This window comes from Podarcis erhardii, assembly GCF_964252035.2.
Source record: "Podarcis erhardii genome assembly, chromosome: 2".
Taxonomy (NCBI): Eukaryota; Metazoa; Chordata; class Lepidosauria; order Squamata; family Lacertidae; genus Podarcis; species Podarcis erhardii.
In genome coordinates, this window is record NC_138498.1 from 126664136 (window position 1) to 126685001 (window position 20866).

A 20866-nucleotide genomic window follows, 5' to 3' on the forward strand; every position below is an offset into this window, starting at 1 on the left:
TAATGTTATGTTGATGGAAGTATGTGCTTTTTTTAAAGCCTTTCCTACATTTCAAGCACTGATCTGCTTTCACTCTGTATGAATTTATTCATTGGAAGTTAGACTCCTCTTGGAAGGGAAGCTGTTTCCCCATTTGTACTACAGTTTGTGCCCTGTATGAGTTTTTTGATGGACAATGAGACCTGCCCTCCTTCTGAAAGTCTTTCCACATTCTTGGCATTGAAATGGTATCTCCCCGCTGTGAATTATTTGATGGGAATTGAGACCTTCTTTCCAACTGAAGCTCTTTCCACATTCCAAGCACTGGTAAGGTCTCTCCCCAGTATGGATTCTTTGATGGGAAGTGAGATTGTGGTTGTGACTGAAGCTCTTTCCACATTCCAAGCACTTATATGGTCTCTCCCCTGTATGAATCATCTGATGGGAAGTGAGATGGTTGGTCGTCCTGAAGCTCTTTCCACATTCCAAGCATTGATATGGTTTCTCCCCTGTATGAATTTTTTGATGGGAAGTGAGACTCGCCTTCTGGCTGAAACTCTGTCCACATTCCAAGCACTCATACGGTTTCTCTCCTGTATGAATTATTTGATGGGATGTGAGCTGCACCCTCTGACCGAAGCTCTTTCCACATTCCAAGCACTCGTAGGGTTTTTCCCCTGTATGAATTCTTTGATGGGATGTGAGATTGGCCCTGTGACTGAAGCTCTTTCCGCATTCCAAGCACTGATATGGTTTCTCCCCTGTATGAATTCTCTGATGGGATGTGAGACTTACCTTATGATTAAAGGTCTTTCCACATTCTTGACATTTGAATGGTTTCTCCCCTGTATGAATTCTTTGATGGTAAGTGAGATAGGAGTTCCGACTGAAGCTCTTTCCACATTCCAAGCACTGAAATGGTTTCTGCCCTGTATGAATTCTTTGATGGAGCATGAGACCTTCCTTCCTTGTGAAGCTCTTTCCACATTCTGGACATTGAAATGGTATCTCCCCACTGTGAATTATTTGATGGGAAGTGAGCCTTGCCTTCTGGATGAAGCTCTGCCCGCATTCTAAACACTTATATGGTTTCTCTCCTGTATGAATCATTTGATGGGAAGTGAGATGGGAGCTGCGACTAAAGCTCTTTCCACACTCAAGGCATTGAAAAGGTTTCTCCCCTGTATGAATTATTTGGTGGGATGTGAGATTTACCCTCTGACTGAAACTCTTCCCACATTCCAAGCACTTATAGGGTTTCTCCCCACTGTGAGTTCTTTGATGGGCAACGAATTTCGTGCTCTGACTGAAGCTCTTTCCACACTCTTGGCATTTAAAGGGTTTCTCCGCACGATGAATTCTTTGATGTCGATGGAAGCTTGTGCTTCTATTAAAGTTCTTCCCACATTCCAAGCATTGATAGGGATTCTCACCTGTATGAATTATTTGATGGGAATCAAGACTACTCTTCCACCTGAATCCCTTCCCACATTCCAAGCACTGATAGGATTTCTCCTCACGGTGAATACTTTTATGTCGATGGAAGTTTGGTATTGTATTAAACTTCTTCCCGCATTCCAAGCAGTGATAAGGTTTCTCTCCAGTATGAATTCTTTGATGGGAAGTGAGAGTGGCACTACGAGTGAAGCTCTTCCCACATTCTGAGCACTGATAGCCTTTCTTCCCACTGTGCTTTCTTCGATGGGAACGGGAGCTCTGACTGAAGCTCTCTCCACACTCCCAATCTTGATATGGCTTCTTCACTGTGTGGATTCTGTTGTGGTCTCCCCCATTCTTCATTTCCAATCCATCACCACCTACAATGAAGAGAGAAACTAATTAGATCCTCAGGAAGAAACTGAGCCCCCAATTATTAAACAATGCTAATGAATGTTTGTGAAAGAGAAAGAATGGAAGATGTGAGGTCTTTCTACAGAGGTCATGATCTTTGTTGAACAGCATTCACAGTGTGATGGCCTGGGATTCAGGTTTGGACTCAGAGCCAGAGGAGTCTCAGCCTGCACCGGATCCTTTGCCTCAGGCAGCATCTGAACCAAGTCTGGGGCCTGATTCTGAAGAGCCCCAGTCTGCACAGGTTCCCCCTGCAACAAACAGCAGCTGGGCCGAGTCAGGGGCCTGAGCCTGCCCTGGCTCCAGATGCGGGGATTGCCTCATTGCCTCCAGCTGGGCCATCACTTACAGCTGCTCCACTACCGGTTGGGTCAGCGGAGGCTGAGGCAGCCACTGGGTCTAGTAACCCACCTACATCTCCTGAGCTGCAGAGACTAAGGTCTGAGAGAAGGAGAGACCTGACTACTCGCAGGAGGAGTGCTCGCATTTAGGCGAAACAGGGAGGTGAGTTGCCAGGGGATCAGGACCGGCCCCTACCCCGACAAAGATAAAAGGCTGTCAGACCCCGCCCCAGGTTGTGGGAGCAACATTGCTGTATGCTAGATCCTGCCTGAGATCCTGTACCTGTCCTTGCCTGCTTTCCTGCCTCGTGTCCTGCCTTGGCCCTGTCGGACTGACTCCTAACGGAACCTTCGGATTCTGGACCACGTTTCATGGGTTACCCATGGGCCCAGCACACACGGACATATTTATGGGAACCAGAGGTTCAAAAAGTCTGGCTCTTTTCTAGGGCGGATTTTGTTTGCCACAATCATGAAATCCACTCCAACTCTGACATTGGTCTTCTCTTTAAAAAACTGGCAGAGGCTAAAACAAAAACCCAAAACCTGACAGAAATTACCTCAACTTCCCTAACAACTCTGTGTGTGAATGTTGCCTCTAAAATCCTGTGGAAAGGGTGACTGGGATTCCAGGTGGCCCTTTTTTCAGTTAGGTCTGTTCTCAACTGTCGAGTAAGAGAGAGAGATTTTCTGTGAGAGCAGCTGCTGCTTGTTTTTGTTATTCTAAAGCAGCAATGCTGCAGCAAGCAAAGGCTCTAGCTGCTCAGTCAGCTGCTTGTGGCTGCAAAGCCAGACAGGATGTATGTGACTGTTGCCATGGAAACAAAGGGGCAGTCCATTCTCCTTATTGAGCACAGGATGTGAGCTGTGTGTGTCATATGACCTGTACAGGATGTACATGGGTGGAGTTTGGAGTTTCTCTCTGTTTGTTGAAGAGAGCAGACATCTTTGACTGCATGACTGCTAAAGACAGGAATAAAAGCATGTAGTTAAATTTCTGTCTGAGTCTCATTCCCCTCCCTGGGGATATGCAGGGAGGAGGAGAAGGAGGAGAAGCAGTTGGTGTGTTTTTCTCACAGCCTGAGGAAAATCGCCGGAACGGACCTCGTGTGTTTTTCCTGCCGGGAGTCGCCGGAGGGAGGTCAAAGGAATTCAGCCGGTGCCTGGATAGATAGGCACATACCTCTGACCGAGCCTGAATTCTAACAGTGGTACCAGAGCTGCTGGTTTCTACGATCCATGGAAGTCTGCAGAAATAGTAGCAGAGCTGCTATTTTCATCCCTCTCCATGGAAGCCTGAAATGGGGGCTGATTCTCTGCAGCCAGGAGCTGACCAGAAGAAGCTGAAAGCCAAGCTACGGAGCCCAGGTATGAGATTTTCCGGCTTAGAAGTGTGAATGCAGATTGATTCATTCTCTGCTTCAGGGGAGCAACGTTTGGGAAAAACAGCTCCGAGAGAGAAGAGCTCTGCATTCCAAACATTCCTGTGGTTTTTCCTGTCCAAGGAAAGGAATGCTGTTGCTTAGCAACGCAGGCCAGTTTCAAGATAAGGGCTGTACAGTCAGGCTATGCCTCAGAGAGGCAAAAACAAAGTTTTTGTTTTGACTTAGGCCCAAAGGAACTCTTGGAAGGGACTTTCCAAGCGGCCAGTGTTAGAGCTGCCAGGTGCACAAGGGTGTAAACAAGCCAGCTATTGGATTTTAGAGGCTTGTGTTTGAGAGTCAATGCAAGGACTCAAAATGGATGCTAAGAAGGGGGGAGGCCTGCCTTCTCCATCCCTCCTGACCAGTGACAATTATGCATCTTGGTCTATTAAGAGGAAGGCCTTGCTGCAGAATCAGAGACTGTTTGAGGTGATTGAGAACCCCATCCCTGCTGCACCAACGCATGCTTGGGAGTCACAGGATGTGAAGGCCAGAACTGCTATAATTCTGTGCGTGTCAGACTCTCAGCTTATCCATATACAAGATTTACAGCACGCGAGAGATGTTTGGGACACGCTGAGAAGGACACATCAGAGAGATGCAGGTTCTTCAGCGTTGCTGTATTTTGAGAAGCTGACCAACCTGAGGCTTGCGCCTGATGGAGATGTTCAAGCGCACCTGACGGAAATGAAAGTTCTGCGTCAACAGATGGTGGAACGCAATTTCCGTCTGCAGGAGGAAGTGTTTTGCTTCATGGTGATCAACAGTCTGAATCGGACTTACAAGACGGTTGCCAGTCAGCTGGGGTCCCTCCCAGCGCAAGATCTAACGTCGGACAGGGTCTTTGCCGTGGTTCTTTGTGAACATGACAGACTCACCGCCCTGGAAGTCAAGGACAGGGGGAGACGAGAACGGAGTTCTGACACCCCCACTGCTGTTGCTACTGGAGAAAATGCTGTAGCATTGAACGTTGTCCGATGCTACAATTGTGGACAAACTGGGCATCTTCAGCGGAACTGCAAGAAGCCACATCAGAACAAAGGAGCCAAGGGAAGCTCCACAAAGTCTGAGGCGTCAGGCAGAAGTCATACCATCTCAAAGGCGAAGCCTGCAAAGGCCTTGATGTCGAAAGGAACCAAGCTGGAAGTGGAGAACGCGTTTGTCGTAGACACGGGCGCCACATTTCATATGTCCCCGAACAGCCAGCTATTTTTGTCGTTTAAGAAGCAAAGCTTCGCTGTACAACAAGCCAACGGTCAAGAGCTGGAAGCCACCGGAATTGGGACTGTGTATCTTAAAAGTCTGAACTTGACTATAAACAATGTTTATTTGGTTCCAGAGGTGAAGTACAATCTGCTCAGCGTTTCGCAGATTGCCAAGAAGGGACTAAAACTGTCCTATGATGATCAACACTGCGAGATCTACAAAGATGGAGAGTTGTATCTTTCTGCCAAAGAGAAAGATGGACTGTATTTGTTGACTTTTGATCAAAGTGATTACATGGAATGTAATTCTTGTGATTCTAACATGATTTCTTTTGCAGGTGTAGCCAAGAAGAACGCCAAGCAGGTCACCTCGAGGGTCGACAAGGCATTTCAGCGAGTGTATGCTGATGTGATTGGTCCTTTAGCACCATCTAGAGGCAATGCAAAGTATTACCTAATATGTGTTGATTCTTTCACAGATTTTGTCTGGATTTATCTTTTGGAGAGACCGAAAGAAGCCTTAGAAAGGTTTAAAGAGTTTTGTGACAAGGTTAAAAATATGCATGATGCTGACATAAATTGTCTTTGCACAGATGAGAAGCCAATTTTTCTCTTACAGGATTTCCAGAGGTTCCTGAAGAAGAAAGGGATAAGACACAAAATTGCAGCTTCCGAAGAAGCTTGGAAGAGATGTGTCTGTGTTAGGGTGAACAAAGAATTGCAAAAGGGAATGGAAGCGCAATTGCTTAGTTCACATCTGCCACATGAGTACTGGGCTGAGTCGCTAACGTCATTTTGTTATATGTGGTTGAGAAAGTTTTCAAAAGAGTTGGGAAGTTCTCCTTTTGAGAAACTGTTCCATAGAAAACCTTCTGTTGCCCATTTCAAGGTTTTTGGGTCTCATGTGAGGACAGAAGCTCCGGGTGGAGTAAAGAATGCCAGAGGCATTTTTGTGGGTTATGAAAAGGGTCTCTACAGAGTAATTTTGTCTGAATCTGGTAAGGTGATTCTCACAAAATTTCTAGAGAGTGTCCTGAACAGGAGAGAGTGATTGTTCACACATTTCCCACAGGAGATGATGATGATTCTGATGATGATGATGATGATGTTGATTTTATTGAATTCAGTAGTACTGATGATGACAGCGATAGCTCAGACAGCTCAGTTGTCACAGTCATTGAGAGGAAATCTCACACGATGACTAGACCCTCAGAGGAGGAGGATGAACCACTGTTTACAATTGGTACTGGTTCTCCAGAGAGTCCAAAGGCTGAACCAGAAAGCAAAGAAGAGCAGCACCTCTTACGTAGGTCTGAGAGAGCAACGAAGGGTGTACCACCCAAGAGGTATTCAAAAGAGTTTGCCAACCTAGCTATTGCATGTGTTGCTGTTGTAAGCGACCAAGGTCAAACTGAAGCTGTGTCTGAGTCAGAGACAAAGGCACAACAGAGAGTTGCTAACCAAGGTAATGCAGAAGCACTCATTCCTTGGAAGTCACACAACCAGAGAGGTACATTGGTAAAACCAGAGGCGGGTAGTTCCAAGGGTGGAACTGAAACAACAGGGGAGTGTTATACATATAACAACTGTTTGTTTTCTTCTCTGGATGACGCTTTGCTCGCAGCACGCATTGATACTTTAGGGGGAGTATGTTATTCTAAAGCAGCAATGCTGCAGCAAGCAAAGGCTCTAGCAGCTCAGTCAGCTGCTTGTGGCTGCAAAGCCAGACAGGATGTATGTGACTGTTGCCATGGAAACAAAGGGGCAGTCCATTCTCCTTATTGAGCACAGGATGTGAGCTCAGTGTGTGTCATATGACCTGTACAGGATGTACATGAGTGGAGTTTGGAGTTTCTCTCTGTTTGTTGAAGAGAGCAGACATCTTTGACTGTATGGCTGCTAAAGACAGGAATAAAAGCATGTAGTTAAATTTCTGTCTGTGTCTGATTCCCCTCCCTGGGGATATGCAGGGAGGAGGAGAAGGAGGAGAAGCAGTTGGTGTGTTTTTCTCACAGCCTGAGGAAAATCGCCGGAACGGACCTCGTGTGTTTTTCCTGCCGGGAGTCGCCGGAGGGAGGTCAAAGGAATTCAGCCGGTGCCTGGATAGATAGGCACATACCTCTGACCGAGCCTGAATTCTAACAGTTTTATGCTGCTATGTGCCTCAGAATAAGTCCATAAAGTCTCATATAGATAGAGCAGTGTTTCCCAACCGGTGTTCCGCGGCACACTAGTGTGCCGCGAGACGTTGCCTGGTGTGCCGCGGGAAAAATTAAAAAATTCGAAACATATCCGGAGAGGCGGCCTTCGGGCGAGTTTTAATTTTAATTTTCCTTCTCCCACTTAATGCCCCACGCTCGCCCGAGCAGCTTGCAGTCCTCGGTAACCACGGCGACCCGAGGGAGGGGAGGGAACAGGGAAGTCGAGGGCGGCGGCGAGCCGCGATGACGTCAGTGGGCCGCGCCGCCTCGCCCTGGCACGGTGTGAGAGCCCCAGCTAGTGGCACGAGCTTCGGAATAAGTGGGATCCGCGTGCGCGAGACCGAGATCGCGGGTAAGGAGCTCAGCCCTGGGCAGGAGGAAGTGGGGCCGCGCGTGCGGGCCACATCCCCACAGAGAGCGAGCCTCCCCTGGCCCACCACTCCGGGCAGGTCCACTCGCATGAGGGGGCGGCGATGGCGACGGCCGGCAGCTTGCCTGCAATGCCATCCCTCGAGCAGGCGAGGAGCCCGGAGGCTACCAGATGCGAGTCCTCTTTCCCACCCTGCTCGGGAGTCCAGAGCACTTGGTCGCATTCAGGATCTAGAGTGGGGAAGCGGGGCTTGTGTCTGGGCTGGACACATTGGGCTGCCTGTGCCGCTCGACCTGCGGGGAGAAATCAGGGTGGGAGTCACGACCGTGAGGCAGGGCTGCCAAGTGTGGCAGAAGAGGACACGGCCGTTGCACCTGTCCTTAGGTAGGAGCTTCTTCCGTGTCGACCTGCTGCCCTAAAGTCTTGGCTTTTTTCTTGGCTTTTTGGCGGTTGGCACAGAAGGAAGGCAAGGGGGAGGGGAAAAATTGAAACTTACACTTTCGTGCGTCCCTCCCGGCGTGACGCTGCGCGCTGACGTCACGGGGCTGTAATGGTGGTGTGCCTTGAGATTTTTTTCATGAAACAAGTGTGCCTTTGCCCAAAAAAGGTTGGGAAACACTGAGATAGAGGCACATGTCAGTCACTCTTAAGACTTAATGTAGCAGGATTATCTGGTGTTGAATTATTTTGGGGTTTTGTGTGTAGCTTATTATGTCTTGAATAATGAATGGAATAAATGTACAAATAATCGAAATCTCTCTCTCTCTCTATATATATATATAAATAAAAACTGGTTATAAGCACACGTAAGCGTGTCTTAGTATATCAAGTAATATAATGTGTTCTGCTTAAACTCTAAACAGAGAATCTTGCGCAGTCTTTCCTAGGAGAGAAAAAGAGCTATATTTTTTTAAAGGGTCAGACAACCTGGGGCAGCCTCCATGCATATAAACACCGCAGAAAAAGGGTTCTCCCTCAGACACTGATGTTAATAATTTCACCACTCGATGCCACTGTTCTCTTAATTATTCTCTCAAAAACAATTTTTAAAAGCAGATTAAAAAGAAGAAAGATTTTTTTAGGATGGTTAGAGGAAATTTTACAGTGGAATAGGAGACGTGGGTGGCGCTGTGGGCTGCACCACAGAGCCTAGGACTTGCTGATCAGAAGGTTGGCAGTTCGAATCCCCGTGACGGGGTGAGCTCCCGTTGCTCGGTCCCTGCTCCTGCCCACCTAGCAGTTCGAAAGCACATCAAAGTGCAAGTAGATAAATAGGTACCACTCCGGCGGGAAGGCAAACGGCATTTCCGTGCGCTGCTCTGGTTTTCCAGAAGCGGCTTAGTCATGCTGGCCACATGACCCGGAAGTTGTACACTGGCTCCCTCGGCCATTAAAGCGAGATGAGCGCCGCAACCCCAGAGTCGTCTGCAACTGGACCTAATGGTCAGGGGTCCCTTTGCCTTTAGGAGACTGAGAAAAGTGTTAGACAGACTTGACGCGATGCTATGTATTGAGGCAGGTGTCTCACCACCAGAGAAGTTCTTGACAATTTAAAGAAAGTTTATGAATTTACAAGGTTTCCTTCGCAATTTAATAAGAAACTTATTTAGACTAAAACATGAAGAAAAGAAAGATTGCCAGAGTCATGTGACAGAATTTTAACTATTATTGAAAAGTTAAAGCTGGCAGAATATTCTGTCTGAAGAACAGAATGGAAACAATATTCTAGGATCTTTTGGAATTCTTTTTTTACTTTTTCGTATCCAGAATGGATGGCAATCCAAATTTAACACTCTGAATTAACAAAGGAATGCATTGAAAAGGAGAGAGGATTCTTCAATCAGATTCTCTAACTCAAGCTTTGTTTCTCAGAGAAGTAACAAGGGCATTCATAAGAAGATTACCGTATTTTTCGCTCTATAGTACGCACCCAACCATAGGACGCACCTTGTTTTAGAGGGGGAGAACAAGAAAAAAAATTTCTCCCCCTCTCTGCCCAGCACCCCTTCAGCAAAGTGGCGAAGGGACTGACTAGCCATGGAAAAGCCCGCAAGAGCCGCACGGAGCTTGTGTGCGGCTTTTGGCGGCTTTTCCTGCCTGTCTCCCCCCTGCATTCGCTCCATAGGATGCACACACATTTCCCCTTCATTTTTGGAGGGGGAAAAGTGCATCCTATAGAGCGAAAAATACGGTATTTTCTACAACTGTAATAAAGGCAAAGGTAAAAGGTAAAGGACCCCTGGACAGTTAAGTCCAGTCAAAGGCGACTATGGGATTGTGGCGCGCATCTGGCTTTCAGGCCCAGGGACCCGGCGTTTGTCCAGGTCATGTGGCCAGCAGGACTAAACTGTTCTGGCACAACAGGACACCGCTGCAGTGGTACCTATTTATCTACTTGCACTGGTGTGCTTTCTAACTGCTAGGGTGGCAGGAGCTGGGACTGAACAACAGGAGCTCATCCTATCATGGGGATTCGAACTGCTGACCTTCTGATTGGCAAGCCCAAGAGGCTCAGGGGTTGAAAACCCAACGCCAGCTGCGCTCTTGCAGCTGTAATAAGGAGGGACATACAGCCAAGTTTTGCAGAGCTCCAAAGGTGAAGAAATCTCAAAGTAAGCAGTCAAACTGCAACTGAGCCAGAAAATACCGTTATCTCGTTCCACACGAAATGAGTCTGTCAGATGAGAAGCCAGAAGTGACGTTGGCTGACTCAGGAGCATGTCCATGCGTCACAATGTGAATTTCATTGGTGGTACGAGAAAGGTTAACTGTTGATGGCGAAATTTTAATAGTTAATGGTAAAACTATAAAAATATGGGGTAAAGGTTCGGGATATTTAAACTGCTAATTGGGAACTGAAGTAAAGCAAATCAGAGTGTTCTTTATGTACCACATATAAGTTGTAAATTTCTGAATCCAAGGATATTTAAGAGTCAAACGACCTGGGTCAACTTCCAGGCATATAACTACCGCACTGTGAAGCCTACATTTAAGATGGCCTGGCTAGTTCAGATCATCCTGGTCATTGTTTAAAAAGGTGTAACTGGAGGAAGAATATTCACAGAGAAAACAGTTGATACCCTTCCATTGAGCTGCATCAAAATATTGGCGGTTTGTGACATAGAGGTACGCGTGGAATTTCAAAACAGATATTATGATCCAGCAGGAAGCCTTACGGAGAGAGTCCAGGATCCCACGATTCTCCTCCATGACTTCCTTATGCAGAGCTCTCTGGTCAGGATCCAGCAACGCCCACTCCTCGTCCGTGAAACAAACAGCGACATCTTCGAAGCACACCGGACCCTAAAAGAAAGAGGGAAATGTCCTCCTCTTAGACAACATAAAGATGATCTACTCCACAAGGCTCTGTTGTGATCATGTCTGAACGGGATTGCTTTGTGCACATGTTCAATACGAATGCTTATTTTAACATCTTAGTGAAACTCTTTTATTGTGTATTTAAATTATGAGTATTCATCCTTGTGGGGTGTGTGGGGTGGCAGTACCCTTGGTGGTGGACACGTTCTGCTCCTTCTGGGGTGGTTTGTCCACCTTTGGTCCCCATCCTGCACTCTGCTCTCACCTGTGGCTCCTAGAAGCTGTCAGCATGAGACAGCGGCCACAATCCTGGGAACAGCTTTGACTGACCGGCTAAACCAGGTGAAGGGAACCAATGGCTCTTAAACCCTCAATGAGTTAGGGACTTGCCTGTCCGTGCTAAGACTAGTTTCAGCACACTGAGCAGAAGATAACAAGAGTAGGTCCCACAGTCAAGTTGGTGGTTGCTCCCTGTGCTTCAGAGAGAAGAGCAGAGCAGATGGGGTTGGTCCACCTGGGAAGGGAACCCAACTAAGAGAAGGAAAACTTTGATCCTAAACCTCCTCTGCCTTGTGGGATATCTTCGGGAGAAGAAAAGGCTACGGAGCGAAGCCAACACAAATTTGGAATGGAGTCCCTAAAGCGGTTGGATGGAGCCTTGTATGCCTCCTTCCAGCAACTCCTACAGCCCAGCTGATGCCAAGCATCTTGCTCTGCTTTCCTTTGGACCACGTCAGAGAGGCCAAGAGTGAGGTTTTGTCATCTGGGCAGCCCAGGACCTCCGTCCACACTGCCCAGGCTTGTGCCCCAAGGAGGTCAGTTTACTGGTCTCTGCACCCACAGCAAAGGCTGTGATTCTCCAATAGTCTGACTTCACCCCCAGAGGCGCACTCCATGGTCTTTCGAGCGCCAAAATGTGCAGCTGAGTTAGATGAATCCTGGCACCTTTTTATGGTATGTCAGCTGCATCCAGAAAATTCAATACATGTGCGGAAATCGTGAAGGGCCACTTTGACAGAAGCCAAGAAAAGGTGAGAGATTTGTTTGGCTCAAAGGCTGCCCCACCCCTCGGCCTCTTTCCCCACACGTCTCCTTCCCCATACCTGATCGGGTTCCACAGCCGCTGCTTCCCCTTCGCCACCATGAAAAGACAGACAAGGAGGTCTTGCTGCCATTGTTCTCTCACCTGCGAGAGACAAAGTTAACTGGGAAATCCAGAGTGTATTGTTCTCTCTGAGATTCAGCTGTGCATCTCGAACTACATATGAGCCTCAGAAAAAAGTCTCACCTGCTAAGCGTATTTCAACACTTTAAACCATATTTTATTTGTGTAAAAATACTGTCTCTGCTCCTCTGGGCTTTGGGTCTCATATGCCTCCCGTCAAAACATGGAAAGAACCCAATTGTTAGCTTCAAAATCCACTAAATATTACAGTGAAAATTCTCCTTCTTCCTTACCCAGTGGCCTCTCTCTGGTGTCCATCGGAGTCCTCTCTGCCTCAGAGGAATCGGGGCCCATTTCTGCTAACAGATCCTTTCCCTGAAAGAGCAAGAAGGATTCAAAAGAGAAAATGAGGGATTAGAGAACAAAAACTTTAGCGGTATCAGATCTCATTCCTTGGGTGCTACCCCAAAAAGGATGGGTCATTACTAGAGATTTTGAGATGTTCAGAGCCCCGTGGGAATATCCAGAGGAAAGTCTCTCTCACCTGCTTTTCCACCTGCTTCCTCTCCTCTGCCTGACTCAGGAGGAAACCTTCGGCCAGAGCCACCGCCTGGGAACTGGTCTCTGCTCTGCATTCCCTCACCCAGCTCTCTATCTCCGGGGGAAGGACAGCCAGGAACTGCTCCAAGATCACCAGGTCCAGCATCTCAGCTTTCGTGTTCCTTTCTGGCTTCAGCCACTGATGGTCTAGTTGGCAGAACCGGCTGCAAACCTCTCGGGGTCCTTCGGCCTCCTGGCAGCAGAACTGCCTGACCTGCTGGCTCTGCACATCTGAGCAGAGAGTGTCCTCCTCACCCAGGATCTTCTGCATGGAGTTTTCCCAGAATCCCCCACTTCCCCCAGTTTGCATATCACGGTCTCTTCCCGCTTCAGGACCAGCTGAGTCTTGCTCATCCATCTGTGCCCTCAGGAAGCCTCCAAGAGATCAGAAGGAATCAGAAGGAATCTTCTGCCACGTTCTGTCTGTGCAAATCAGAGGTGCCAGCAGATCCTACAAAGCAAATGTGTTGCTCTGTTGTAAAATTGATATACCATCAGGAGAAGTAAAACGTTCATGGAACAAGCATGCTCAGAAAATTGAACTAACTACTGGCCAGTTGCTAATCCCCCTTCCTGAGCAAGGTTCTGAAGTAGGTGGTCAAGGACCTGACGAAGGCACTCTTAGAGGAAACTGATTTCCTTGAAACATACATACAGGTCACCCTGTATGATGACCAATGTCAAGAGAGAGACAAGGGAAACGTCCGTGTTAATTCTCCTCAACCTCTCAGCGTCTTTTGATACCAACGACCGTGGAGCGCCTGTCCTAGTTAGGGGTGGCCCCCCTTTGCGCTGGTCCTGGTCCTACTGGGATGGGTGTTCCCAGAGGGTGGGTGTTGCTTGGGGAGTGCTTTTCAACCTCATGGAGCCGTCAATGTGGGGTTGCTCAACATCTATATGAAACCTCGTGAAGAGGAGGAATACCCCCCTCCTCAACTATTTATTGAGAGTACAGGGCTTTATCCAGACCAGACGGAGGCCCTGTTAGTGGGGGGTTCCCTAGACCCGATAGAGTTTTGTATAGTTTGCTATGCAAAATACGTTCTGAAGGTTGACATCCATACCAATGACCAAAGTGACAACTGACGAAGAAAACATGTGAGCCAATAGACTTCCTTTTGATTAAGGAAAGAAAAAGGCTGAGCAATGCTAGAAACTTAATCCAATAAGAATACTGGATCTTCCTCTATTTGCCCTGCTAACAATGTTGCCCTTTCTGCTGTCTCCTCCCGGTCCCCTTGATCTGCCAGAAGAAAAGACACAGTTGCAAGACCGGAGGGACCGGGCAAAGAGGAGGAAGAAGACCCTCCCTCCTCAACTCTTTATGGAGAATAAAGGGCTTTATCCGCAGCCTCCCCCCCCCAAGGGGGCAGAGCCCTGGCCCCCCTCGCCCCCCCCTGCAGGATCTGACCTGCCGCCCCCCAGGCCCCGACCCCCCCCCCTTCTCCCCACGGCGAGACTCACCCCGAGAGAGGCAGAAGGGGGCTGGCGAGGGAGGGGCCTGGGCCAGGGAGGAGGACCTCGCCCCCCCACGACGCCACTTCCGGTCCTCTCTAGGAATCCGGCTCTGCTCCTTTTAACCCTTGGCGAGCCGAGCGGAACCTCCGAGGCAGGAACCACGTGCATCGCCCCCCCCAGAGATGCTTCATTTGGGAGACCCCCCCCCAAGAAGCAGGGGACCCCTCACCTAGGAGAGTCTGGGAGGGGGTCCGAGGGGCGTCTAGTCCCCCCCCCGCCAGGCAGGAATCTCAGCTCCAGCATCCCTGAGGGAGGGACCCCCAACCTGGGCAGAAACCCCCTTCCCCCCCCCCCGCATGTCCTCGTTGTTGTCTTCCTGGTCGCCTTGGGTCCGGAGAGGAGAGGGAAGAGAGGGGGGGCCCTCTCCTGCCCCAGAGCCAGAGCTGTCAACATTCCCCTTTTTTAAAGGGAAATTCCCTTATTCCGAAGAGGGTTCCTCGCAAGAAAAGGGAAAAGTGGACAGCTCTGGCCCGACCTGCCTGGGTCTCCCCTCCTGGGAATCCCCTCTCACCCCCCCCCCGGGGTGCACTGGGAGAAGGGAGAATCTCAGGGCTGCATGGGGTGACCCCCAAGTCAGGGAGCAGAGGGGCCTGGCCCCTTCCTCTCGGCCAAGCAAGGCAGGGGGGCGAGTTTGCAGGAGCTCTGCTCATCACTTTTGTCTGTAAGCTGAGGGACCACTGTATTCCCAAAAGAAGGGAAAGAGACAACACACACACACACACAGAGCCGCCACCTGCGCTGCATCTGCAAAGCTGTATCAGGCCATTTTAAAAAGTCCCGGCTTTCGCCAAATAATTCTGGGAACCGTAGTTTGTTCAGGATGCTGAGCGTTGCTAGAAGACACCCCCCAACCCCACCTCCCTTTCCAGTCACAAAGCTGCCCTTCCAGGAGTGCTTTACCAATCCTGCCAGGAATTTGTACTTTGCGCAGAGGGCGCTGGTGGGAGGGGGTCTTCTAACCACTCTCAACACTTGGGGGGGGGAAGTGTCTGCCTCTTCCCTCTCCCCAGGCTGATTTCTTTTCCAGCCAGATGGGCAGATTATTATTATTATTATTATTATTATTATTATTATTCCTGCAGGGTGTCTCCTGCCTTGCCTTCCATGGCTGGTGAGATCTGCAGGGTTTTGCCACTGGGTTTTCTGTTCGGTCTCAGAATATTCTCTGAACACCCGAGGGCTTGGATGTCTGAAGGAGCACACGAGTCTCTATGTGACCTTATTGCTTTTGTTTGTTATTGTAATGAAATAAAAAATTGAAGGTCTTATATATATAATAAATGTTCATAAATGTACCAACCAAGCGCATACATAGATGTGTGGACCACATGTCTGGAGCAGCACAGGAGGACCGCCCTGGAACCATTTTGACTCCCAAAATGACCTCAAATATTTCTCTGCAAGGTCGAAGGAAAATGGAAAAGCCTCCCCATTGTCTTTTCCTTCACAAATCCTGTCTTAAAGGTATGTCTGTGTTTGAATAGGGTAAGAGCCTGTGACCTGGCCCAGGAACTAAGCATTTATCATTACAAAAGACTGGCCAGGCTCCCCAGGGTATCCAATCAAGTGAGCATTAACAGGTAATCTTGGGCCCAATCCCTTGTTCCAGAGGACCTCCCTAGACAGAGGTGGAAGGGCAGCAACAGGAAAGGGGGCAGGAAAAGCCTCCGGCCTCATCCTGGCCCCCAGGGACACACCCCACATCATCTGCACTAAAGATCACTTGGGGAAGTGATCTTGGGGGGGTGGAAGTAACCAAAGAAATGACTAGCAGAAGGCAAGGTACTTACTCTGAGGGTGGGGTATTTCCGGGCAACGGCCAGCAGCAAGGAAAGCGGCCCCCACTGCCCCCACCACGGAGTCCCTGGCACTTCTGGACCATGAGGGTTTGCCAGCTTTGGTCTTGGGGGCCAAACAGGCTCTGTGCCCCAGAAATGGGGAAGTCCTTTGAGTAAGGGACGGGGGGGGTGACAACCCTAAAACCACCCCTGATGCCATCGGGACACTTATGCTGAGAAGGTGGAGGAGGGTGCCAGGGTTGGGGGCTTCCATAAGGAGGCTGCCCAGCAGGAGCCGGAAGTGCCTCTTCAGTTCCTGCGGGGAAAGAGAGAAGAGAGTTTGAATGCTGGGCTGGATTCTGCCAGTGTGTGACGAAGAAGAGCCGTGAAGGGAAGTCAAGACCAAGGACATACTTCTCTCTCCTCCTCCTCGGCCCCTTTCAGCACGGCCTCCAACGGCCTGTGCAGGATGGCACTGATCATATTGCAGCTGAATTTGGGCCTCAGCGTGCTGCAGAGATGAAAGGGAGAGGGTTATGGTGCCAAAGAAAGATAGAACGTTTTTTATGTACGCAACAACAGCAGCAAGAATACTCATCGCAAAGCATTGGAAAACACAAGATTTGCCCACCTTGGAAGAATGGCAGATGCAAGTAATAGATTACATGGAGATGGCAGAAATGACTGGCAGAATCCGAGACCTGGGAGAAGAAGCAGTGGAAGAGGACTGGAAGAAGTTTAAGGACTATCTGCAGAAACACTGCAAAGTTTATGAATGCTAAAATGATGTTGGATATAAAAAAAATGGCATTAGTGATACAGTGTTAAAAAGTATGCAAAAATGTAATAGAAAAAGGGTGTAAGACTAAAGTTATATTATGTCAAAAGTAAATAATATGCTAAAGGTGTTTAAACATAAGGAGGAAAGATCGGAGACATACTAAAATTGATTTTAATAATTAGAAATGAGTTTTTAAAGAGGGTAAGGAATTGCTGTATCTGATTGGTTAAAGAGGAACACAAAAAAGGGAGGCGTGAGGAAGTCAAGAAAGAAAGTTATGTAAACATGATTTCAAAAATTGGAGTTTTTACTTTTAATCTTTTTTTCTTTTTGATGTATTTGTGATTGTTTTTGTTTTTTATCATTTTTGTGGTTGTGATGTTTTTCTTTTTTCTGTAAAAGCAAATAAATATTTTCAAAAAAAATAAAATATGAAAGGGAGAGGGTTAGAGTCTCCCTTGCCCCTTCTCCCTCCCGCCTGCTCCTTCCCCCTGGAGTTCTGCCCCCCCACCCACCCACAACCCCATCCACGGCAGAGACCACGTGGCGCCAGGTAAGCCAGTGGCCCTCCTTTTTTGGACAGAGGAGGGCAGGAATGGGCATGGGGGGCAACTAGTCTTTTCTGCTGCTCCAGAGAAGCGGACACGGAGCAATGGTTCCAAACTACAAGAAAGAAGATTCCACCTAAACATTAGGAAGAACTTCCTGACAGTAAGAGCTGTTCGACAGTGGAATTTGCTGCCAAGGAGTGTGGTGGAGTCTCCTTCTTTGGAGGTCTTTAAGCAGAGGCTTGACAACCATATGTCAGGAGTGCTCTGATGGTGTTTCTCTGATGGTGTTTCCCGCTTGGCAGGGGGTTGGACTCGATGGCCCTTGTGGTCTATTCCAACTCTAGGATTCTATGATTCTATGAAATGGGACTTTCTCTGCTCAGCCCCGGGAGAAACTCCTGCAAGCCCCGCCCACTCCACCTCCCCACCCCGCGAGCGTCCAATCCGCTCTGCTCTGATGGTGTTTCCTGCTTGGCAGGGGGTTGGACTCGATGGCCCTTGTGGTCTCTTCCAACCCTATGATTCTATGATTCTATGGATCAACTCCCGCCCAGAAACCAATGTCCCCACTGTGGAAGGACGTGTGGATCCAGAATTGGCCTCCACAATCACTTATGGACTCATGGTTAAAACTCACTGTTCATGGAAGTCAATCTTACTCGGCTACGAGTGATAGAAGAAGAAGAAGATGATATCTGGTCGTAGCACTCGCCTACTCTTGTAGCGGGAAAACCTCCAAATATTCATATAAAAGCAATCCAACACCGGACTGACACTGTTCCAATGCTGTTCTGCTCAGAAGGAAGATGGCTACCAGAGGAGGCACTTGGGGCAGCCATCATCCCTGAAGCATGAGACCAGGTACCCAGCAACCCTTCTGCCTGGGTGATAATCACTGCCCTCCTGGTCTCTGAGTGCCAGGCAGGTAGCCATCTCAAGGACAAGAGTGGATCCAACCTACATGGATTGGGGACTTGGCCAGGACAAGAGGGGACACTCAACTTGGCTGGGAAACAGGAACATGTATATATTTTCTTTTGTTTTACTTAATGAGTGTAACGTGGAGGTCAAGGGAGGGACAGGGACAGGGACAAACCTGATACTCAGGTGTCGACCAGAAAAACCTCCCATTTTGTGACACACACACACACATGGAGATGAAGAGAAAGGGATGCTACTTACAGCCTGCCCATGTTGTCAATGAAAAGATCCCACCCTCCTATCTAAAGTAACTATCTAAAATGCCCACCCAAGCCTAAATCTGAACCCAACCCCAACCCCTGCCCTGTCTATACCTAACCCCCGCCCTAACCCTACACTCAACCCTAACTACTCTATGTAAAAAATTAATATATATACAGAATATGCACAGGTGTGCACAAAAAATATAAAACATAAAACAAAAACAAAATAAAATAAATAAAAGTGTTAAAAGGAAAGAATAAAAGAAAATCAAAATAAATAAAATAAAATAAAATAAAAAATAAAAGTAATAAATGAAATCAAAATCAAAATAAGAAAACGAAAAAAGAACAAAGCACTAACCCTCCGCTTACTCTCCATCAAATGCCGCCACCACCTCTCTCCTCTGACCTCTCCTCACTAACCCACAATGGCTGCCTGCAAGTCAGTGGCTTTTAAAGGAGAAGCAAGAGATGTCACAAAGGAGGGCGGGTCCTTGTCACCGTGGCAACCCCCCCTCCCAGGACCTGGCCCCACCTGGCCCCTCCTGAGTGGTGATGCTCCTCTGTCAGAACTCGGAGGCACCTGCTCTTCCGCCTGCAGAATGCTCTGATCCCAAACTCTGTAGCCCCACGGCTGGCTCTGCCACGATAAGTCCTTTTGTTTCTAAGGTGCTTGGGGGCTCTCAGTTTCTACGTTTGCTGCGGGGGCCTTAATAATATCACTACCCTTCTGCACTCTGTGAATCAAGCAGGGGCATGGATTTGCAAGCATTTGTAACTTCTGCCACATAATTTCCAGGTGGAACTCAAATCGGGAGAGAAAAGGGTATATGCAGCCTGATCTTTCCGTGTGGGTGGCACATTTCGTGGTGCATGCAAGTTTAATGGTGGGCCATAACATTAAAGGGACACGGGTGGCACTGTGGGTTAAACCGGTGGCGCTGTAGGTTAAAGGCTTGCCGATTGGAAGGTCGGTGGTTCGAATCCCCGCAATGACAGGATGAGCTCCCATTGCTCAGTCCCATCTCTTGCCAACCTAGCAGTTCGAAAGCACGTCAAAGTGCAAGTAGATAAATAGGTACCGCTCCGGCGGGAAGGTAAACGGCATTTCCGTGCACTGCTCTGGTTTGCCAGAAGCGGCTTCGTCATCCTGGCCACATGACCAGGAAGCTGTACGCCGGCTCCCTCGGCCAATAAAGCGAGATGAGCGCCACAACCCCAGAGTCGGCTACGACTGGACCTAATGTTCAGGGGTCCCTTTATAACATTAAAGGCAGACGCGTGGGGCACCATTCTGGCCTAAGTGGGGAAAGGAACCATTAAATTCGCTCATAAAACCTCTCTGGCATGGGAGCACATGAATTCCAGAGCCATGGGCACATGAATGCTTCACAGTCTGTTGTTTTTCCTGCAGAATTCACATTTGGAAATATGCCCAGTGGCAAAGAGCACATGCCTGCTTGTTTCCAAAGGAGTGCTAAAATAAATTAACAAGTCCTCAAAGAGGCAGGCCTGTTCCAATCCCCACCTCAGATAGTCTTGAAGGGCGAGGAAGCCAGTGCTAATTTATCAGCAATTTCAGCAGACGTTGTATCTCAAGAGTGCAGCAGCCACCTTTGGGCTGACCAAAATCCTGGCCCCTTGGCTGAGTGTCCTGGAGCATGCACAGAAATCCTTGACCTCCAAGGGGGGTGTAGCATTTCAAAGACTGCAGGGCAAATGTGCTCCTGAGCATATGCAGAATCCTTTTCGTCTGGTGAGGTGTGGGGAACCTTTGCCCCCCCCAGCTCTTGCTAGACTGCAACTCCTGTCAACTCCAGCAAGCAGGGGTCCAGCAACATCTGGAGGGCTAGAGGTTCCCCACACCTGAGCTAGAGACTCTGCAGGTATCTGTGGGTTCTGGAGTCCCAGAATTCGCCTTAGGTATATTTTTCCATGGATGTTAGTGACTTCACCTGCCTGAAGCTGCATGGGATTTTTGTGGTGCAGGCTATGCCCATATTTGATCCGATGGTGACTTTGGGCTGATCTAGTGCAAAAATCATGAGGATCTGTGTTTTTTAACCATGTTTTTACGCCATTGCGGTACCATGAAACAGTGGATGTGTGATTTTTTTGGTTCTGCCTACAGACAAATGCGTGGTGTAGTAGAGTATCATGGTGTTTTTATTTTGTTTCAATATAAAAATCATATGAATTCATGATGATCCGTGTTTTTGTGGTGCTGCAGCTCAGCAAAGTATTGGATCCACGTTTTTTATAGTCCAGTCTGTAGGCGTGCCTTCCAGGTGTGATTTGACACTGGACTTGCTGGAGTTATTTTTTTAAAAGTATAGGATCCATGAGGATCTGTGTAGATCCGGCTTTAACCCAGACCCTTTTATACCCTAAACCGCCCTGTGCCCCCCCCCCGAAACCCCTTCCTTCCTCCCCGCAGACAAAGCTCGCCCCCCCCCATGCCCTGCACCAGAAAGAGCGATTGGGGGACGACTCCCTTGGGGGATGAGTCCAGGGGTCACTCTGCAGCCCTTGTCCCCCAGTGCCCCTCCCTCCCCGACAAGGCAAAAGATGAAGAGGGGACTCCCTAATCTGGGGGGTCC

General features: G+C 48.6%; 1 protein-coding gene across 5 annotated transcripts in view; it reads right to left on the bottom strand.

The window, feature by feature from the left end:
- The window catches only part of LOC309334645 (uncharacterized protein), a 32875-nt gene extending 19893 nt beyond the window's left edge, over positions 1-12982 (bottom strand). The window contains exons 1-4 of one of the 5 annotated variants that reach the window (XM_081849111.1): positions 12411-12982; positions 12148-12229; positions 11793-11875; positions 10548-10674 (exon numbers count right to left, since the gene is read on the bottom strand). In XM_081849111.1, the coding sequence (XP_081705237.1) occupies positions 10548-10674; positions 11793-11875; positions 12148-12229; positions 12411-12812 (694 nt within the window). In that variant the 5' untranslated portion in view covers positions 12813-12982. Of the gene's footprint in view, positions 1-10547; positions 10675-11792; positions 11876-12147; positions 12230-12398 lie in introns of all 5 variants that reach the window. The other 4 variants (XM_081849107.1, XM_081849108.1, XM_081849106.1 and 1 more) reach the window with 4 other exon arrangements.
- Positions 12983-20866: the final 7884 nt, after the last annotated feature.